The sequence below is a fragment of the Salvia splendens genome, chromosome 7 (genome assembly GCF_004379255.2).
Source record: "Salvia splendens isolate huo1 chromosome 7, SspV2, whole genome shotgun sequence".
NCBI lineage: Eukaryota > Viridiplantae > Streptophyta > Magnoliopsida > Lamiales > Lamiaceae > Salvia > Salvia splendens.
The window spans coordinates 32270653-32287375 of record NC_056038.1 but is presented as its reverse complement, the minus strand read 5'-3'; the positions used below and the strand labels follow the sequence as shown (position 1 = coordinate 32287375).

General features: G+C 36.5%; 1 protein-coding gene across 1 annotated transcript; it reads right to left on the bottom strand.

The window, feature by feature from the left end:
* Positions 1-8790: 8790 nt before the first annotated feature.
* LOC121741173 (homeobox-leucine zipper protein ATHB-52-like) lies at positions 8791-9264 on the bottom strand. The gene has a single exon (XM_042133866.1). The coding sequence runs from the start codon at positions 9247-9249 to the stop codon at positions 8839-8841; it is 411 nt and encodes a 136-aa protein (XP_041989800.1). The 5' UTR covers positions 9250-9264; the 3' UTR covers positions 8791-8838.
* Between the last annotated feature and the right edge of the window lie 7459 nt (positions 9265-16723).

Genomic DNA, 16723 nt, shown 5'->3' with positions numbered 1-16723 from the left:
CCAAATGATCATCCACTCCTTAGTGGCTGAAGGGATGACCTTGCCCGATAAGTTCCTAAGGTGCACGATCATTGACAAGCTCCCTCCAAGTTGGAAGGACTTCAAGAGTTATCTCAAGCACAAGCGAAAGCAGATGACCCTTGAAGACTTGATCGTGAAATTGCACATTGAGGCCGACGTGCGCAAAAGTGATCAAAAGGCTAAGGGCTTCACCCCAAATGAAGCCAAAGCCAACCTGTTGGAGCGGGGCGGTCCCTCCAACAAACGCCCTCGCCCAAACCGTCCAAACGACAAAGGGAAGGGAAAGCAGCCTTCAAAGAAGTTTGAAGGCGACTGCTACAAGTGTGGCAAACCAGGCCACTTTGCTAAAGACTGCCGCAGCAAGAAGAAGAAGCCGACAGCCCACGTCGTTGAGAAGGAGTTCAAAGACTGGGATGAAAACGACCTCATTGCTGTGGTCACCGAAGAGGTTAACCTTGTGGATAACAAGGGTGGCTGGTACATCAACACCGGCGCTACTGCTCATGTCTGCTCAGATAGGAGCAAGTTTGCCTCCTACACTGCTGCTGAAGGGAGGAAGATCAACATGGGGAATCAAGCATCGTCCGAAGTCCTCGGCGTTGGCAACGTGATTCTCATGATGACGTCTGGCGTCACAATCACTTTGAAGGATGTGCTGCATGTCCCGGACATCCGCAAGAACCTAGTGTCAGGATCAATACTAGTTAATAAGGGGTTTAAACTTGTATTTGAGTCTGATAGGTTTGTCTTGTATAAGTTTGGAAAATCCCTCGGAAAAGGTTATGTAACCGATGGGCTTTTCAAGCTTAGTGTAGGAACTCGCAGTGTTGCAAAGCCATTGGCTAATAATAATAAAGCATCTACTTCCTCTTATTTGACCGAGTCTTCAAATTTGTGGCATTGTAGATTGGGACATGTAAATTCAAAAGCCATTAAAAGATTAGTAAATTTAGATTTACTAAAGGCTAATGAAGTGGATAATCAAGATAAATGTGAAATTTGTCTTGAAGCAAAAATGACTAAGTTGCCGTTTCATTCGGTTGAACGAAACACAAAACCCCTTGAATTAATTCACACGGACGCATGTGATTTAAAGATGGTGCAAACAAGAGGTGGTAAAAAGTACTTTATCACTTTCATAGATGATTGCACAAGGTATTGCTACATTTATCTTTTAAGAAGTAAAGATGAAGCAATAGAAGCGTTCAAAAATTATAAGAACGAGGTTGAGAATCAACTTGGTTGTAAAATCAAAATGATTCGAAGCAATAGAGGAGGCGAATATGTAGCCCCGTTTGAGGAGTTATGCAACGCAAGTGGTATAATTCATCAAACAACTGCTCCATATTCACCACAATCTAATGGTGTTGCAGAACGCAAAAATCGAACTCTAAAAGAGATGATGAATGCACTGCTTCTAACTTCAGGATTACCACATAACATGTGGGGGGGAAGCTGTTTTGACAGCCAACTATATCTTGAATAAGATCCCTCTCAAAGGAAAAGATGTCACTCCTTATGAGTTGTGGAAGGGAAGGAAGCCATCCTACAAATACCTCAAAGTGTGGGGGTGTTTGGCAAAGGTGATGGTTCCTCCGCCCAAAGAAGTTACAATCGGACCTAAGACGGTTGATTGCATCTTCATTGGATATGCACTTAACAGTAGTGCATATCGATTTGTTGTTCACAAGTCTGAAATATTGACTATCACAGTAGGAACAACAATTGAGTCAAGGAATGCTGTATTTCTCGAAAATACATTTCCTTGCAAAGACAAGGAAAAAGTCTCAATCAATTCTGAGACAAGAATTGAAGAAGCCACTAGTTCTAAACAAGTGGAAGAAGAAGCCACTAGTTCTAAATCAGCAGATGCGGAACCTGAATCGCGCAAGCGTGCAAGGCTCGATCCAAAAGATACAGTACTGAGACGTGGTAATAGAGTCAGAACACCAAAAACTTTTGGTCCTGACTACATTGCTTTCATGTTGGATGAAGAACCAACATCGATAAAAGTAGCCTTTGCTGGCCCAGACGGGCTGCATTGGAGAGAAGCTGTTCAAAGTGAAATTGATTCAATTTTGCTAAACCACACATGGGTGTTGGTTGATTTGCCCGAAGGTGCTAAACCTTTAGGATGCAAATGGGTTCTTAAAAGAAAGTTTAAGGCCGATGGAACAGCTGATAAGTATAAAGCCCGACTAGTAGTAAAGGGTTTTAAACAAAAGGAAGGACATGACTTCTTCGATACCTATTCACCTGTAACAAGGATTACATCTATCCGGGTGCTTCTCGCTATTGCTGCATTGCACAATCTTGAGATTCATCAAATGGATGTAAAGACCGCGTTTCTGAATGGTGAATTAGAAGACGAAATCTATATGGAACAACCCGAAGGGTTTGTAGTACCTGGACAAGAGAAAAAGGTATGCAAGCTCGTAAAGTCCCTATATGGATTGAAACAAGCGCCATTGCAATGGCACTTGAAGTTTGATAATGTGATGTTATCAAATGGGTTTAAAATCAACGAGTGCGACAAATGTGTCTACATCAAGAGCACTAATAACGGTCATGTTATAGTGTGTCTCTACGTTGATGATATGTTAATCTTGGGTAGCAACACTCAAGTAATTAACGATACAAAGGCCATGTTAAAGAGAAACTTTGACATGAAAGACATGGGTCTAGCCGATGTAATTCTTGGAATGAAGATTCTAAGAACGAATGATGGAATCATCTTAACACAATCACATTATGTTGAGAAGATATTGAATAAATTCAAAGCCTATGATGGCGCGCCGGTTAAGACTCCAATTGAACTCTACGTTCACTTGAGCAAAAACAAAGGCCAGCCCGTTGCACAAGAAGAGTATGCACGGGTCATCGGGTGCATTATGTACTTGACTAATTGCACTCGACCTGACATTGCTTGTGCCGTGAACAAGTTGAGTCGTTACACGAGCAATCCAAGCAAAGAGCATTGGAGAGCTCTTGTGAGGGTTTTGAGATATTTAAAACATACTCAAAATCTTGGGCTACACTTCTCGAGATACCCCCCGGTACTTGAAGGGTACTGTGATGCCAATTGGATATCCGATAATAGCGACTCACTTTCAACAAGTGGATATGTCTTTACTATTGGGGGTGGTGCTGTATCGTGGAAATCCACAAAACAGACATGTATAGCCCGATCAACAATGGAATCGGAGTTCATTGCCTTGGATAAGGCTGGTGAGGAAGCCGAGTGGCTTAAGAACTTCCTTGAAGACATTCCATGTTGGTCTAAGCCAGTGCCACTAGTGCTGATCCACTGCGATAGCCAAGCAGCTATTGGAAGGGCAAACAATGGCTTCTATAACGGTAAGTCTCGACATATACGTCGACGACATAACACCGTGAGACATTTGATCACAACAGGGGTGATTACAATTGACTATGTGAAGTCAATAGATAATCTAGCGGATCCGCTAACCAAAGGGTTAAACCGTGATCAAATGAATAAGTTGCTAGAGGGAATGGGTTTGAAATCCACAAACTAAAGAATTATCATAGTGGTAACCCAACCATGATGACTGGAGATCCCAAGAACTTGGTTCAAAGGGACAACTAAGCTATGAGAGTTCATGAGAAACACTCAACTATATCTATTCCCTAGAGAGCAATAGAGTGTTGGAGAGCTTGCCTAGTGGTAAAGGCTAAGTCTATGACTTTTAATGGTTCTTAAGGATCTCAAAGAGACCAAGTATGGCAAGGTACTCGACTAAGAATCACCTATGTAAGTGCGAAGTGTGGTCGCTTCATAAAAAACGCACTTATGAATCCAAAGTGGTGTCCAAGACTGCAATGGACACAAAACGTGAGAACGGATGTGGTTGAGGTGTTTAAGCGTTAACACCATTGTCTCGGTGCACACCGTGGGGGATTAGTTCAAAGCATCGCGCTACTAAGCCGCCTGTGTATCCGATGGTGTCGACTATGGAGGGTTCAAAGTCAACAACTACCTATCCTTATGCTTATATACCTCTCGAGGGTTGAGCTTGTGTCTGCATGCATATGCATTCGGCTATTTCCACTCATGTGGGGGATTGTAGAAATCATGGTATTAAATATGCCCGGTCAATGGATTTTGACCAAATAATAAATGTGACGAGACATTTAATTTTGTGAAATTAAATGACATAGCGTCGATCTACATTTTACGTAGATAAATGTAGTATATTCACTTTCTCAAATCCAATTTCCGGTGAGTGAGAAATAGTGGATTAAAGTTGGGCATAATTAGCTTTTAATTAAAGCTTGGAGTTGGAGCTTAGGGAATAATTAACTAGTGTTAATTATCCGACATTGGAGGATTAACACATCTTTTAATGTGTATAAATTAAGTGACTTTATGTTACTTAATAATTATAGTGGGCCAAGATGGGTGAAAGAGCCCACACGCGCGCACAAGCGCGCCGCCGCCGCCGCCCGCCCGCCCGAGCCCGTGCTCGCGCTCGCGCTCGCGGGCCTCGGGCCCGATCCCGATCTCGATCTCGATCTCGATCTTGGCAATTGGTCTTTGGGTGGTCTTTGGGCTTGGGGCTTGGCCCACACTATTCTTTTTGGACCACCGCCGAGTCAGCAATCCAAGTGGCTTGACACGTCGTCAAGCGAGGCACAGTCACGGCTGCCACGTGAGAAATCCACACGTCGGCGGTTACAAATCTGCCATGATGATATAAATAGGCTAGCCACTCCATGCATTACACTACATCATTCACAAGCATTACAGCATAAGCTCTTTCCCTCTCTGCATTGTCTTTCTGTCGAAGCTCTGCCCTCTCCTACATCCAGTTCGCCGGAGCTCTACTGATTGCGGTGCTGCATCAATAGAGACGTAGCCGTTTTACCTTTGGGGACGACACGCCAAACCGAAGAGCACTACCGGGGCGTATCTCGTCTTGCGGGAAGAGGCCTCCTCGACTCGGCTCAAACATTTTTCACGGTTACTGTTTCGTTTTTACATTTGTAATCTCATTCTAGTTCAGTTTCCTCTTTAGTATTCCTTCTTTTGGCTTGTATTACGCCCGGCTCTTATCTCTTGTAATCCAGAAACCAACAGACGGCAGTAGCGTGAATTAAAGGAGAGGAAAAATAAATAGAGAGAGAGCAAGAGATGGCAGATTTGAGAAAGAGACGAGAGAATTGGTTGAGGAGAAAAGAAGAATGCCTTGTTGTTGTTTTGATCTTTTAAAATGAGTTGCTCTCATTGTTGGATTAGTTTAGCTATTTGAAAAGTTTGGTTAAGAAGAGTTAGATTTGGAAAGAAGAAAGATTTGGTGGATGAGAGTGCTTTTGGAGCTCGAATGGCCAGAGACAACGTCGGTTGTCTACAACCATGATAGCAAGCGGCGTTGCGTCATGACCGAGCAGCAGGGGGGTAGCGGCATCCCGGTGGGCAGTGGGGATGACCGTGTTGGCAGTGGCAGCAGGGTAGCAGGGGCTGACCGCGACGGCGGCGGGTTTACGGAGGTGACCCTGGGAGAAAGAGTTGGACTTCAAATCCCATCTTTGGATTTCACGTGAGGTGAGAAAAAGAAGAAAGTTGGCCTTGTGTTATTTAAATGTTTTAGGCAATGTGAATTAATTTATAGATTTGGATTGTGCCTTTTGTTTTAGTAAGAGCATCTCCAATAACCGGCGTCACCACCGCGACGCCGAACCATTGGAACCGGCGTCGACGAAATCGGCGTCAAAATCGGCGTCGCCATGCCGATTCCCCCGCTGACGCCGGTTCCGACGCCGATCCTCACGGGCGCCATTGTGCGTCCCGGATCGGCGCCAAACCGGCGTCGGATTTAAATTTTTTTTTTGTTTTTCGAAAACACTATATATACGCGCGTTGAACCTCATTTTTATTCGCACCACTTGTTTTAACGAGTATTCTCTCTACCTTACTTTCTGTTCAAGATCAATTTAAGAAATGAGTAATGCCGGTGGTAGTGGTGGGGATGCGGATGAGTACGAGCGTATGATGAACGAAGAGCTAGATGCCTATACGAGCCGTGAGGTTGATCGATGGATGCAGAGTTATATGCAGCCGGCGGCACCTCGCCCACGACCAGTTGTCCACCGTCGACAAATGGTGCATCGTGATCATGAAGCTGCACATCAGCGCCTGTTCACAGATTACTTCGCAGAGGAGCCGCGTTTTGACGCCAACCATTTCAGGCGTCGTTTTAGGATGAGGCGGGACTTATTTATGCGTATTGTTAACGCATTGGAGCAGCGATATTTGTATTTCCGCTTCAGGCACGATGCGGCTGGCAGACCCGGCCACACCCCTATTCAAGAGTTGTGGGCGCGGAAGATTGCAAGGCGTTAGTTTTTATGCAAATTTATGTAATTTTTTAAATGTAATTTTTTTAATTATTGTACTTTTTTTTAAATTAATGTACTTTTTAAATTTTAATATTATTATTCGAATTTTCCGTATTTGTCTCGTAAATTAAATTCTGTATGTTGATACGAGTGTAAATTAAATTATATAATTGTTATTAGTGATGTGGATAGGTAGTGTGAAGGCTATGTGAGGGCTATTTGATGTCCAGTTGATGTGGCAAGCTGATGTGGCAGGAGAATTGTAGTGCTGATGATGTGGCAGTGTGAAGGCTATTTGAGGGCTATTTGACGTCCTAACCTATTGGAGATGCTCTAAAGGAGATGGATTGGAGTACATTAAATCAATGAGTCACTCTATGCACGCTTTTTGAGAACGGAATGGAACACAAGTTAAGGCTTTAAACGAATGAGGTGTGCTTTCTTTTTAAATAAGGGTTATATCCTAAGTATATTTATTTTTGCGAAATATGTTTGTCATGCCATATTTTTGTGTTGCTATGGGACCTATCTGAAGTGGCTTTTGCCATGTATGGTTAATCAAATTCGGGTCTGACTAGGGAGTGAGTCCCTACTCAGGCTAGTGTACACCCCGTAGATCGTGCGCTATCTCTTTGAGTTGGCCGGTCTAGTGGCTTGGAATGTGGCCACATTCCTTGTCATGTATGTTCAGATATGGTATGGTGATGTTGATGATGTTGAGACTGATGTTGATGATGATGTTGGTGAAATGTTTTAGTGACTCGGGCACTTTCAAAGTTAAAACCCCGAGGCCACTCGTTAATGGCGTGATAAATATTTTTATTGAAAATGTTTTCGGCATGAGTCCACTGAGTGCATCAAGTACTGAGCCCTGCATTTCTTTTTAAAGTGTGCAGGTTGAGCTGTGACGAGCGCAGTGGGTGTTGAGCAGAGCTGGTGAAGATTTGTGTTTGCTTTTAAATGTTCCGAATATATTATGTCTTCATACATAATATTATTCTTCTCTCGAATGCTTCCGCTAAATATTGTTTCTTTTGAGTTCGTGTATTGTTGAGATATTTTCATTTGGAGTTGTTGATTGTTGAGATACTCTGATTTTATTCGAGCTATTCCATTTGTTTCGAGCTATGGTCGATTTGTGCTGATTTCCCCCTTTCTTCCCCACTTCTTTAACCCTCCCCTAGTCGCGATCAACCGTGTTTTCTATCCTTAGAAAATGCGAGCGTGACATAAACTGAACAACTACATAAAAATAAAATAAAATTAACTTTCAGAAATGAGTATTTAATAGGAGTATATATAATATAATATTAAATAAATAAATTCAAATTTACAGTTAATATATACTCTCGTTGTTTCCTCAAAATAGAAACTTTTGGAACGGCACGCGTTTAATGCAAAATTGACAAAATAAGAGAGACATAAAAAGCAAAATTTTATTAGTGAAAAATGAATCTCGCCTCATAAAGAAAAATAACTTTTCTAAAATGGAATGTTTGTGGTTTAGGAAACAATCCAAAAATAAAAGAGTTTATTTTTAGAAAACTAATAAAGTATTCTATATATAGAATACCATAGTTTAAAATTTATCGAACTGTATTTATATTTCGTTTTAATTTTACAAACATTCACATGTTGAGTTACTTATCATTGTAAAATCTTGGCCCATAGACAAAATACTGTCTAAAATAAAATAAAACCCTGTTTTATAGCCCTGTTGCTTCACAATTGAACAAAAAACAGAGCTTAAATGTAATGTGTAGTATAGTTTTTCAATCATGGATTCCGTGTTTTATTTGATAGTATTTGTCATCGACACATCAATGTTTTCAGTATTAAATTTAGTTCCAGAATTGAAGGTAAATTTTGTATCCTATCCAACTTTTGTTGATTGTCGCCATACAATACAAGATTTAATGACTGGGACAGTGTTTAATTATGATAACTGATAATAATCAAATATACTCCAAGTTTTTGTGTTTGAAATACAAATTTCACAATACTTTCATGTAAACCGGAAAATATTAGTATCAATCTAAGAATCCAATAAATAAATGATTAATTACTTATAAAATCATGACTAATAAAAAAACAGTACCTTATAGAATGAGTTTTTGCATTTGAAAATAAATAAAAACTGCAGATTTCATATATAACATGAATTTTTCTCAATAGAAGTGTATAAAAAATAACCACTTAGTTGGATAGGATTTAGAGTTGGGTTATGCTATATTTAATCAAACACAGAAAAGAAAAGAAAAGAAAAGAAGACCATTTAAGGATATTGATCAAAAAGTTTGAAAGTGAAATGTGATACTCAAGATATTCATTTCATTGTAAACTCTAATAAAGTGGATTATAAATTTTTCATTTTTATCACGATATATATTATATTCAGCTTAACATAAATTATATCATGAAAAAAAGATTTCATACTAAAGATCATGTATCACACTAATACTAATCACAAAATGAGTCTTGTACACGTGACGACACTCCAAAATTGGAGGAGTTGAAAGAGGTGAAGGTGGGCCCGGTGGCACCTTGGGCCCTAGTTAACTCCACCTTGAGCCTCTCCACCTCATTCCTAAGCCTCGAGTTATCAATCAACACACTCTCGAGTTGCATCTGCAAGCTCTTATGCTCCACCTCCAGCCCTTGGATTTTGTCACGCGCCCGCTTGTTTTGGTACCATATCGCCACTTGCCTAGGCGGGATACCGAGCTCAAATGCCAGGCGAGACTTGTGGTCGGAGTCCAACTTCTTGTTGAAGTTGAAATTCCACTCCAATATCCTCACTTGCTCCTCACTCAGCCGTTTCTTCTCTTTGGTTTGTTGCTTTGGGATTGCGGGATAAGGGAATTGATCCATTTGTACTATATATGATCTCTAATTATACATACTTTATTAAATTGGAAATGGATAGGAATTTATAATTGAACAAACATAGATAAGTTAGTTGTGAGGCAAAATTTTCTTGTGTTGCGTCATACATATTTAATAGGTATTTAATGACTACTAAAAATGTCAACTGATCAATTACGCCGACAATAAATTACCATAAAACATACCATTTGTTGCTCGCAATTTTCTTACAGCTCAAACTTAGGTTTAGAATTTTGATCCACTAATTAATTGAATTAAGCACAATATATTAGAATGCACTTTTTACTGAGTTAAAACATGGAGAAGATATCTTTGACCAAAATATGAGAGAGAGTTGAATGTCCTTATCAGGAAATGGTGGATAGAATAGAATTAGCAAAATATGAACATTTGATGCATTAATGCTACTGTGTTTTTCATAAGTTAACAACTGTTAATTTACTCCCATAACTCAATTATTGCTTACCATGGTTTAGTGTGAAATACTATGCAATTTAAATAATACTACTACTAGTAGTATTTATATACTTGTTGACGAGTTAGATGCATTAATATTACACTGGAACTGTTTCTGTAGGTGGTGTTCGGTTTCCTAAATAAAATAATATCAAGATACAATATAGGATTGAGTTGTAAGATTATTTTAGTCTCAGCGGGTTAGCTATAACTAATTATTCTATTATTATCCATCTAATTGTGAGATTGGATCTTATGAACAAAACACATTATATATTTAATCTGGGATACAATCTTGCAAACCGAACCTCCACTTAGAAGATAACTTGATAGAGATAATGTCAATGGAGTTGTTTTGGATAGATTTACACTTTGAATTTAAAGTTGAAAGTTGAACATAAGAGTTGAGATTAGAGGCGGCTGCCCTTCTTGGTCTCATACTCTCATCTATTTTCCTCCTCCTACTTTTTTTTTATCATATAAATTTATTTATTTTAAGTAATTCGTAGCTATTATCAATAGGATGATGTTTTCGTTTATCACGTCATCAAATTGGAGAGGAAATGCTTTTATTTGTCTGTCCGCTTCACTGTTGATTCATAACTAGTACTCCAGTAGACTAATTTATGTTGTAAAATAGTAATGAAAACCAATCCCGGAATTCATTTGAGCCCCCCAGTTTATATTTTTTTAATGTCATGAACTCATGATTGTGCTTTTTTTTTTAAATATTAATACTAATCTTTACATTTTGGAGAAAATAGCAGAAACACCGTTAAATAATTTATTTAATTTATTTTGTGTTCATTTAAGAATCGGTTATTATATTTAATTTTTTTCATCATTTATGAAATTATGTTAAATTGGATAAAAATTTTACGTGTCTTAATAATACTAGTAATTTGAATAATTTGTTTTATATATTTAAAATAAATTGAATACATATACTCCCTTCGTTCCACAATAAGAGTCACATTTTACCATTTCAGTCTGTCCAACGATAAGAATCACATTTCACTTTTACCATAAATGGTAAGTAGGTCTCACATTTCACTAACTTATTTCACTCACATTCTATTGTAAAACCAATATAAAAAAGTGGACCCCGTGTTCCACTAACTTTTTCAATCCAATATTCGTTACATTTATTAAAACTCGTGCCCACACCAAACGTAACTTCTGTTGTGGGACGGAGGGAGTATGATATTATAAAGGGATATTGACACCTAATATCATGGAACTTTCAAAAAGTTAGGTTTTTACCACTAACTTTGAAATTGACAAATACTATCACGGACTTTATCCCGAGTTTGTTATTTCCCACCAATGAAAAATTCCAGCAAATAATATCATGATACAGATTTTTTTTTGTAATTTCTCGACAGCAACTTCGAGAGTTTCAAGATTTTCAATCTTTGAGAATAGTTTTTCTTGAAGCACACCCTCCAAATTTGTTCTTCAATCTATTAATATAGCCGGAATTTTTTCATTGGTGGGAAATAACAAACTCGAGGTAAAGTTCGTGATATAATTTGCCAATTTCAAAGTTCGTAGGAAAAACTCAACCTTTTTTAAAGTTCCATGATATTAGGTGTCAATATCCCTATTATAAATTGAAATAAATTAAATAGTCATCTTTATATATTTATTGTAGTATATTTAAAATATATTGATCACCATCTTCATACATATTTTTATTTTAACTAAGATATAGTTCTAAATAATAGTCTTTCAGGTTTTAATCTATGAAAAACTAGATTTAAATACAGAAACGCAGAACAATATTATGCGTATGACATTTTTATGTCATTGTTAGTCAATTTTTAGGTCATTCTAACAAAGCATGACCTAAAATGATTTTAACATGACATTGAACCTGAATCTTATAATATGACCTAAAACTGCTTAATTATGACCTTCCGTGTTTTAGATCATCTAATCCTAGGGTGCATTTCTGGATTTAAATGCATTCATCTCCCATAGTCTTTATATGTAAATAATTAGATTTAAATCCAAATAAATATAATACTAATTTGAAGGTAATACAGTTGGGAAATTGAAGAGAATTGAGTTTTTCGTTTCTCGTGATAATTAGGGAAAGTGAAAGAGTTTTGGAAGACGAAAAGTGAAAAGATTTGAAAGAGGATCCTGAATACTTTTGTTTGGACTATATATATTATACTACTCCGGGAGTGATTTATTGCTAATTAATACTTAATTTCTAACTACAATTAATTTAAAATCATGGGATTTATAGATATCTAGTGATCTATAAATTGGCATGTGTAATTTCGTTTTATTATTATTTAAATTTAAAAAAATAAGAAAACTACTAATATTAGGGTTTTAGATCAAAATGTCAATATAGTATATTAAATATTTCAATACGGTTCATTGAATATGTCAACACAATTTAGCATTGACATTTTATATGTATTTTATTAATATATTATCATAGGTATGTTGACATTAACCTGCTATAATAAAAATACGAAAATTCAATTTATTTTCAAATTTTGACATCAGGACATATGCAAGTGAGATCTCGTTAGAATCCTTATAAAATTATCTTTAATTTGATATATGTTGTGTGAAAAAATAATTTAAATTAAGATAGTTATAATCATTTAAAATTGTAAGATAATTTTTTAAAGTTAGTTATAACTAACTTTTTGTTAATTGATATTTTTTTAGATGGCATTTATATTCATGGATGAATGATTTTTTACCTTGTTTTAATGATCCAATACCTATAAATGAGTTGTAGTTAACAATTCAAGGAGTTAGCAATATAACAAACCCCACCCTTATTATTCTATTTGTTTGCCGTAAATCATTCCACTCACATGCATTTTTTTTACTACTTACATTTTTCACTCAATTTATGGCAAAACTTTGTGTCGGTTTTAACTTCACCAAAATTGTTGTAACATGAACTTGGTTTTGTGATTGAATTTTGTTTTTTCTTTGGTCTATTAACATATACTATCTCCATTTCTTAAAAATAAAATTTAATCTATCTTTTAAAAATTGCAACTTTCTAAATTTTTAAAATGATCTCTATTATTATCTACTCCTTCAAATCAAACTTAATAAGCCTCCAAAGTCCAAAGCTGGGTCTGAAAAATCCGGCCTACCGTTTATTAGCATTTGCACACGTAGGCTGGCCCAATGGGCTACAAAACTAAGGCCCTGCAGAAATGCAAAACACGCCAGACCCATTTATTTGGTGTATTTATCTAATTCAAATCCAACAATCTCTAAATTAATCAAACTGTTTAAAATATTGGCTTTTTCTTTAAAAAGGTAAATATTGTCAATTTAAAATATTGAATGCTAGTAATATCACTAATATCAAGATAAAAAAGAAAATAAATCTAGAAGTAACCTCTATGACATTTAATTTAACTCAATTAAAAAAAATATCTCTCTAGATCATGTTATGCCCATCCACAATAATCATCACTTATTCATCTAATATCACTTTTAAAATATTTTTTAATTTATTCCTTATAAAGGACAACACATGCAAACATTTATCCCTAATTAGAGGTCCCCAAACCGAACCGAACCGGCCGAACCGGCCCGGAACCGTCACCGGCGGTTCCGAACCGGAACCGGAACCGTCGGCGACGGTTCGAACCGTGACCGGAACCGCCGGTTCCCCCGGGCCGGTTCAGGTTCCAAATTTTGGCAAACCGTAACCGGCGGTTCCGAACCGCCGGTTTCGTCGGGACCGCCGGTTCCGAACCGGCGGTTCGGCGGTTCCGGCAACTTTTATAAACATTACTTATTCTTTATATATATATTTTATAAAAAATTAATATTGAATAGTTTAATGATTTTAAATTCTAGTTGTCATTTTATTTTATTTTTGTCTAAAATAATATTTATTTGTACAATTTTATTAAATACAAATCAGTCTATTTACACAAAAAAATAACTATAACTTATCATTTAATGTTTTACTTTTTGTTGATATTGACTATGAAAATGTCTATTTTTCATTATTGTCACAAAATTTAAGATTCTTCTATTACATAAAATGATTCCAATGGCATTCAAAATCAAAATAAAAATAATTATGATATAATTTTAAAATAGTTCTAACATCACCAAATTATTTCTCACATACTTTAACCTTAAAATGGTCTTAGATGTACAACGTTTTTGCAAGTTTGGGTACATAACATTGCAAGTATTAAATACATATGGCGGTATGATATATAAAACTATACTTTGCAAGTTTGGGTACATAAAATACTTTTAGTAGATTGGGACAATCAAGTAGTACAACCCGACCAAGACTACTTCCCCAGCGAAGAAGAGTAGGCCAATTCCTCTTATCAAGCCAAATAGGTAAGCAAGGTAAGAGAACTACTTGGACTTTGATTCCAAAATGCAATTGAGCATTGAGGATACGTAGGCATCTCAACTTAAATTTTAAATTTAAGTTGTGCTCGAGTCATTTTCATTTATTTCTTTTTTCTCCCATTTGTTTCGAATATGTAATTTGTAAATTGTGATCAAGACTTTAAATCTTTTGTAATTTTTAATCTTTAAATTGTAATTTGTAAATTTTAAGTTGTAATTTGTATCAATAAAATTGCATTTGTACATCGCATCATTATAATTTTATTTATGCAAGTATATTTACATTTTTTACTTAAATTACATTTACAATGTTAATAAAAAAAATAAAAATTCTATGAACCGCCGAACCGGACGAACCGGCCCGGAACCGGATAGGAACCGGCGGTTCCGGCGGTTGAGATGAACCGCCGGTTCACGGTTCAGGAACCGGAACCGTCGGACCTAGGACGGGCCGGTTCAGGTTCACGATTTTTTTGAACCGGAACCGGCGGTTCCGAACCGTGAACCGCCGGTTCCCGAACCGTGGTGACGTCTATCCCTAATTCATCAAATCCCAATGGGTCATAACATTTCATTCTTTTAACTTAAAAATGTAATTAATAAAAATCATTTCATTAATAAAACTTCAATTAAAAATTTACAAATTGCCTTACAAATTCTAAAAAATTAAATACTACATAATTAAAATCCTAAAAATAAAAAACCATACAAAAAGTTACTCTTCTAGTGGAGATGACATTCAAATGAGAATTGAGGTGCTCAATTGTTTAGTAATGTGTCACTATGACTGCGTCATACGGGAAGTGTCGATCGTTATTGCGGCGAACAACATTTCAATTAAAACATTTGTGGGAGTTTGGAGGGTCGCTTAGTTTAGTCTGTCTCATCCATGCCTCTAGCTATGAAAATTTTTAGAGAGAAAAATGAGCGAAAAATATTTTTTTGGTGTGAAAAAAAAATATGTGTATGATGAATGCGATAGTTATAGATGATTTTGAGACTAAAGAATGAAAATTATAAAAAACTGTAGTATTTGGGGAATTGATATTTTCCCCCCAAATTTTCCCCAATTATTTTAATAAAAATAAAAGTTAAAACGGTTAACGGACGCCCACTCGGCGAGTGGGTGTCATTGCCGCACCAAAAGGCACCACATGGGGGGCAGCGCATGTTCAACAAGGCTCAACCCCTCTACAAGGGACGCTGGTGGCGGGAGAAGATGACTGCAACGAATGTCCCTTACCAACCCATCCTTGTGAAACGGGTTGCTCTATAATAAGGGATACTATAATGAATGCTCTAATAGGTACTCAATCCGTCCCTCATTAAGAGTCATATTTTCCCATTCCATCAATTTATTCATCTCATATGTTATTATAAAACTAATATATAAGTGAGACTCACATTTCATTAACTTATTCAACCCACTTTTCTTTATAATTTCTTAAAATTTGTGTCCAAATTAAATAGAACTCTTATTCTGAGACGAAGAGAGTAGTATAAAAGACTATAGGCCAAATGTGGTCCTAAACATATGAAGGTTTTATGAATTTGGTCCAGAACATTATCTTTTGAATTATTCCGTCCCTCACAAATGAAAATGGACCGAATTTTAGTCCTTTTTGGACGACACCGTTTAAGTGTAACAGTTTACAAATTTTGACTGGATTAAGAGTCTATACTATAAAAATTTTATATTTTTTCAAAAAATATTTTAATTTAATTTTAAAAAACAAATTAAAAAGAAAAGTGTCTTTTATAAACTAGTCGCCACCCTAGTTCTAATTTTACATTCTTTTTCTTTCTCATTCATCTTCTTCCTCGGTTTATGTAGAGGAGAGGAACCCTAGTTCTTGCAAGAACCACAAGTCTCAGCTGTAACCCAACGTCGTCAACTATGGACCGTTCGAACTACAGCAGATGGACCGGTGAGCACAGTGGCAGACTTGAGCTCCCATTCCGGTATGAATTTTACCATTGCAAGAATCAGGCTTCACTCCGAATCGTCAACACCCATGGGAAACCTACAATGAGGAAGCTATAATTTGTTTGGGAGAGAAAAAATTGCCATTTTTTAAGTGGTGAGAGTTTTAGTTTGATTTTGTGCAAAGTGAGTTGAGTGGGAGAGAGGCGACGATTCTTAATTTTAGGTTTTGTTGTATTTTTTGTTTGTTATTGTCTTATTAAAACCATTTTCAGTTTTAAATTATTGTTGGAAAACTATATTTTAATTAGTCTTTAATTAAACATAAATAGTAACTTAATCTAGTTAAAATCGACTAAAACAGTCGTTAACAATTAAATTTAAACGGTGTTGTCAAAAAAGGACTAAATCCGGTCCGTTTTCATTTATTAGGGATGGAATAATTCAAAAAATAATATTATGGACTAAATTCATAAAATCGCATATACTTATGACCAAAAATTACCTTTAATTTAATCTATATAAAATAAATATGGAAAGTTGACAATACAGTTGGCTAAAGATCGCCTTCCTCCAAAACTAAGCTGTCATTAGTCATTTGATATGAGATTATAACTTTCCGAAAATACCCCCCGTTAAAAAAATCCCGGAGGTACAAAATCGTAATTCCAGCCTTCCTTTGGCGAGAACATTTTTCCCTTTCCA

Excerpts from the sequence above, each read along its gene's own strand:
- LOC121741173 (XM_042133866.1), bottom strand. The coding sequence starts at position 9,249 with ATGGATCAATTCCCTTATCCCGCAATCCCAAAGCAACAAACCAAAGAG.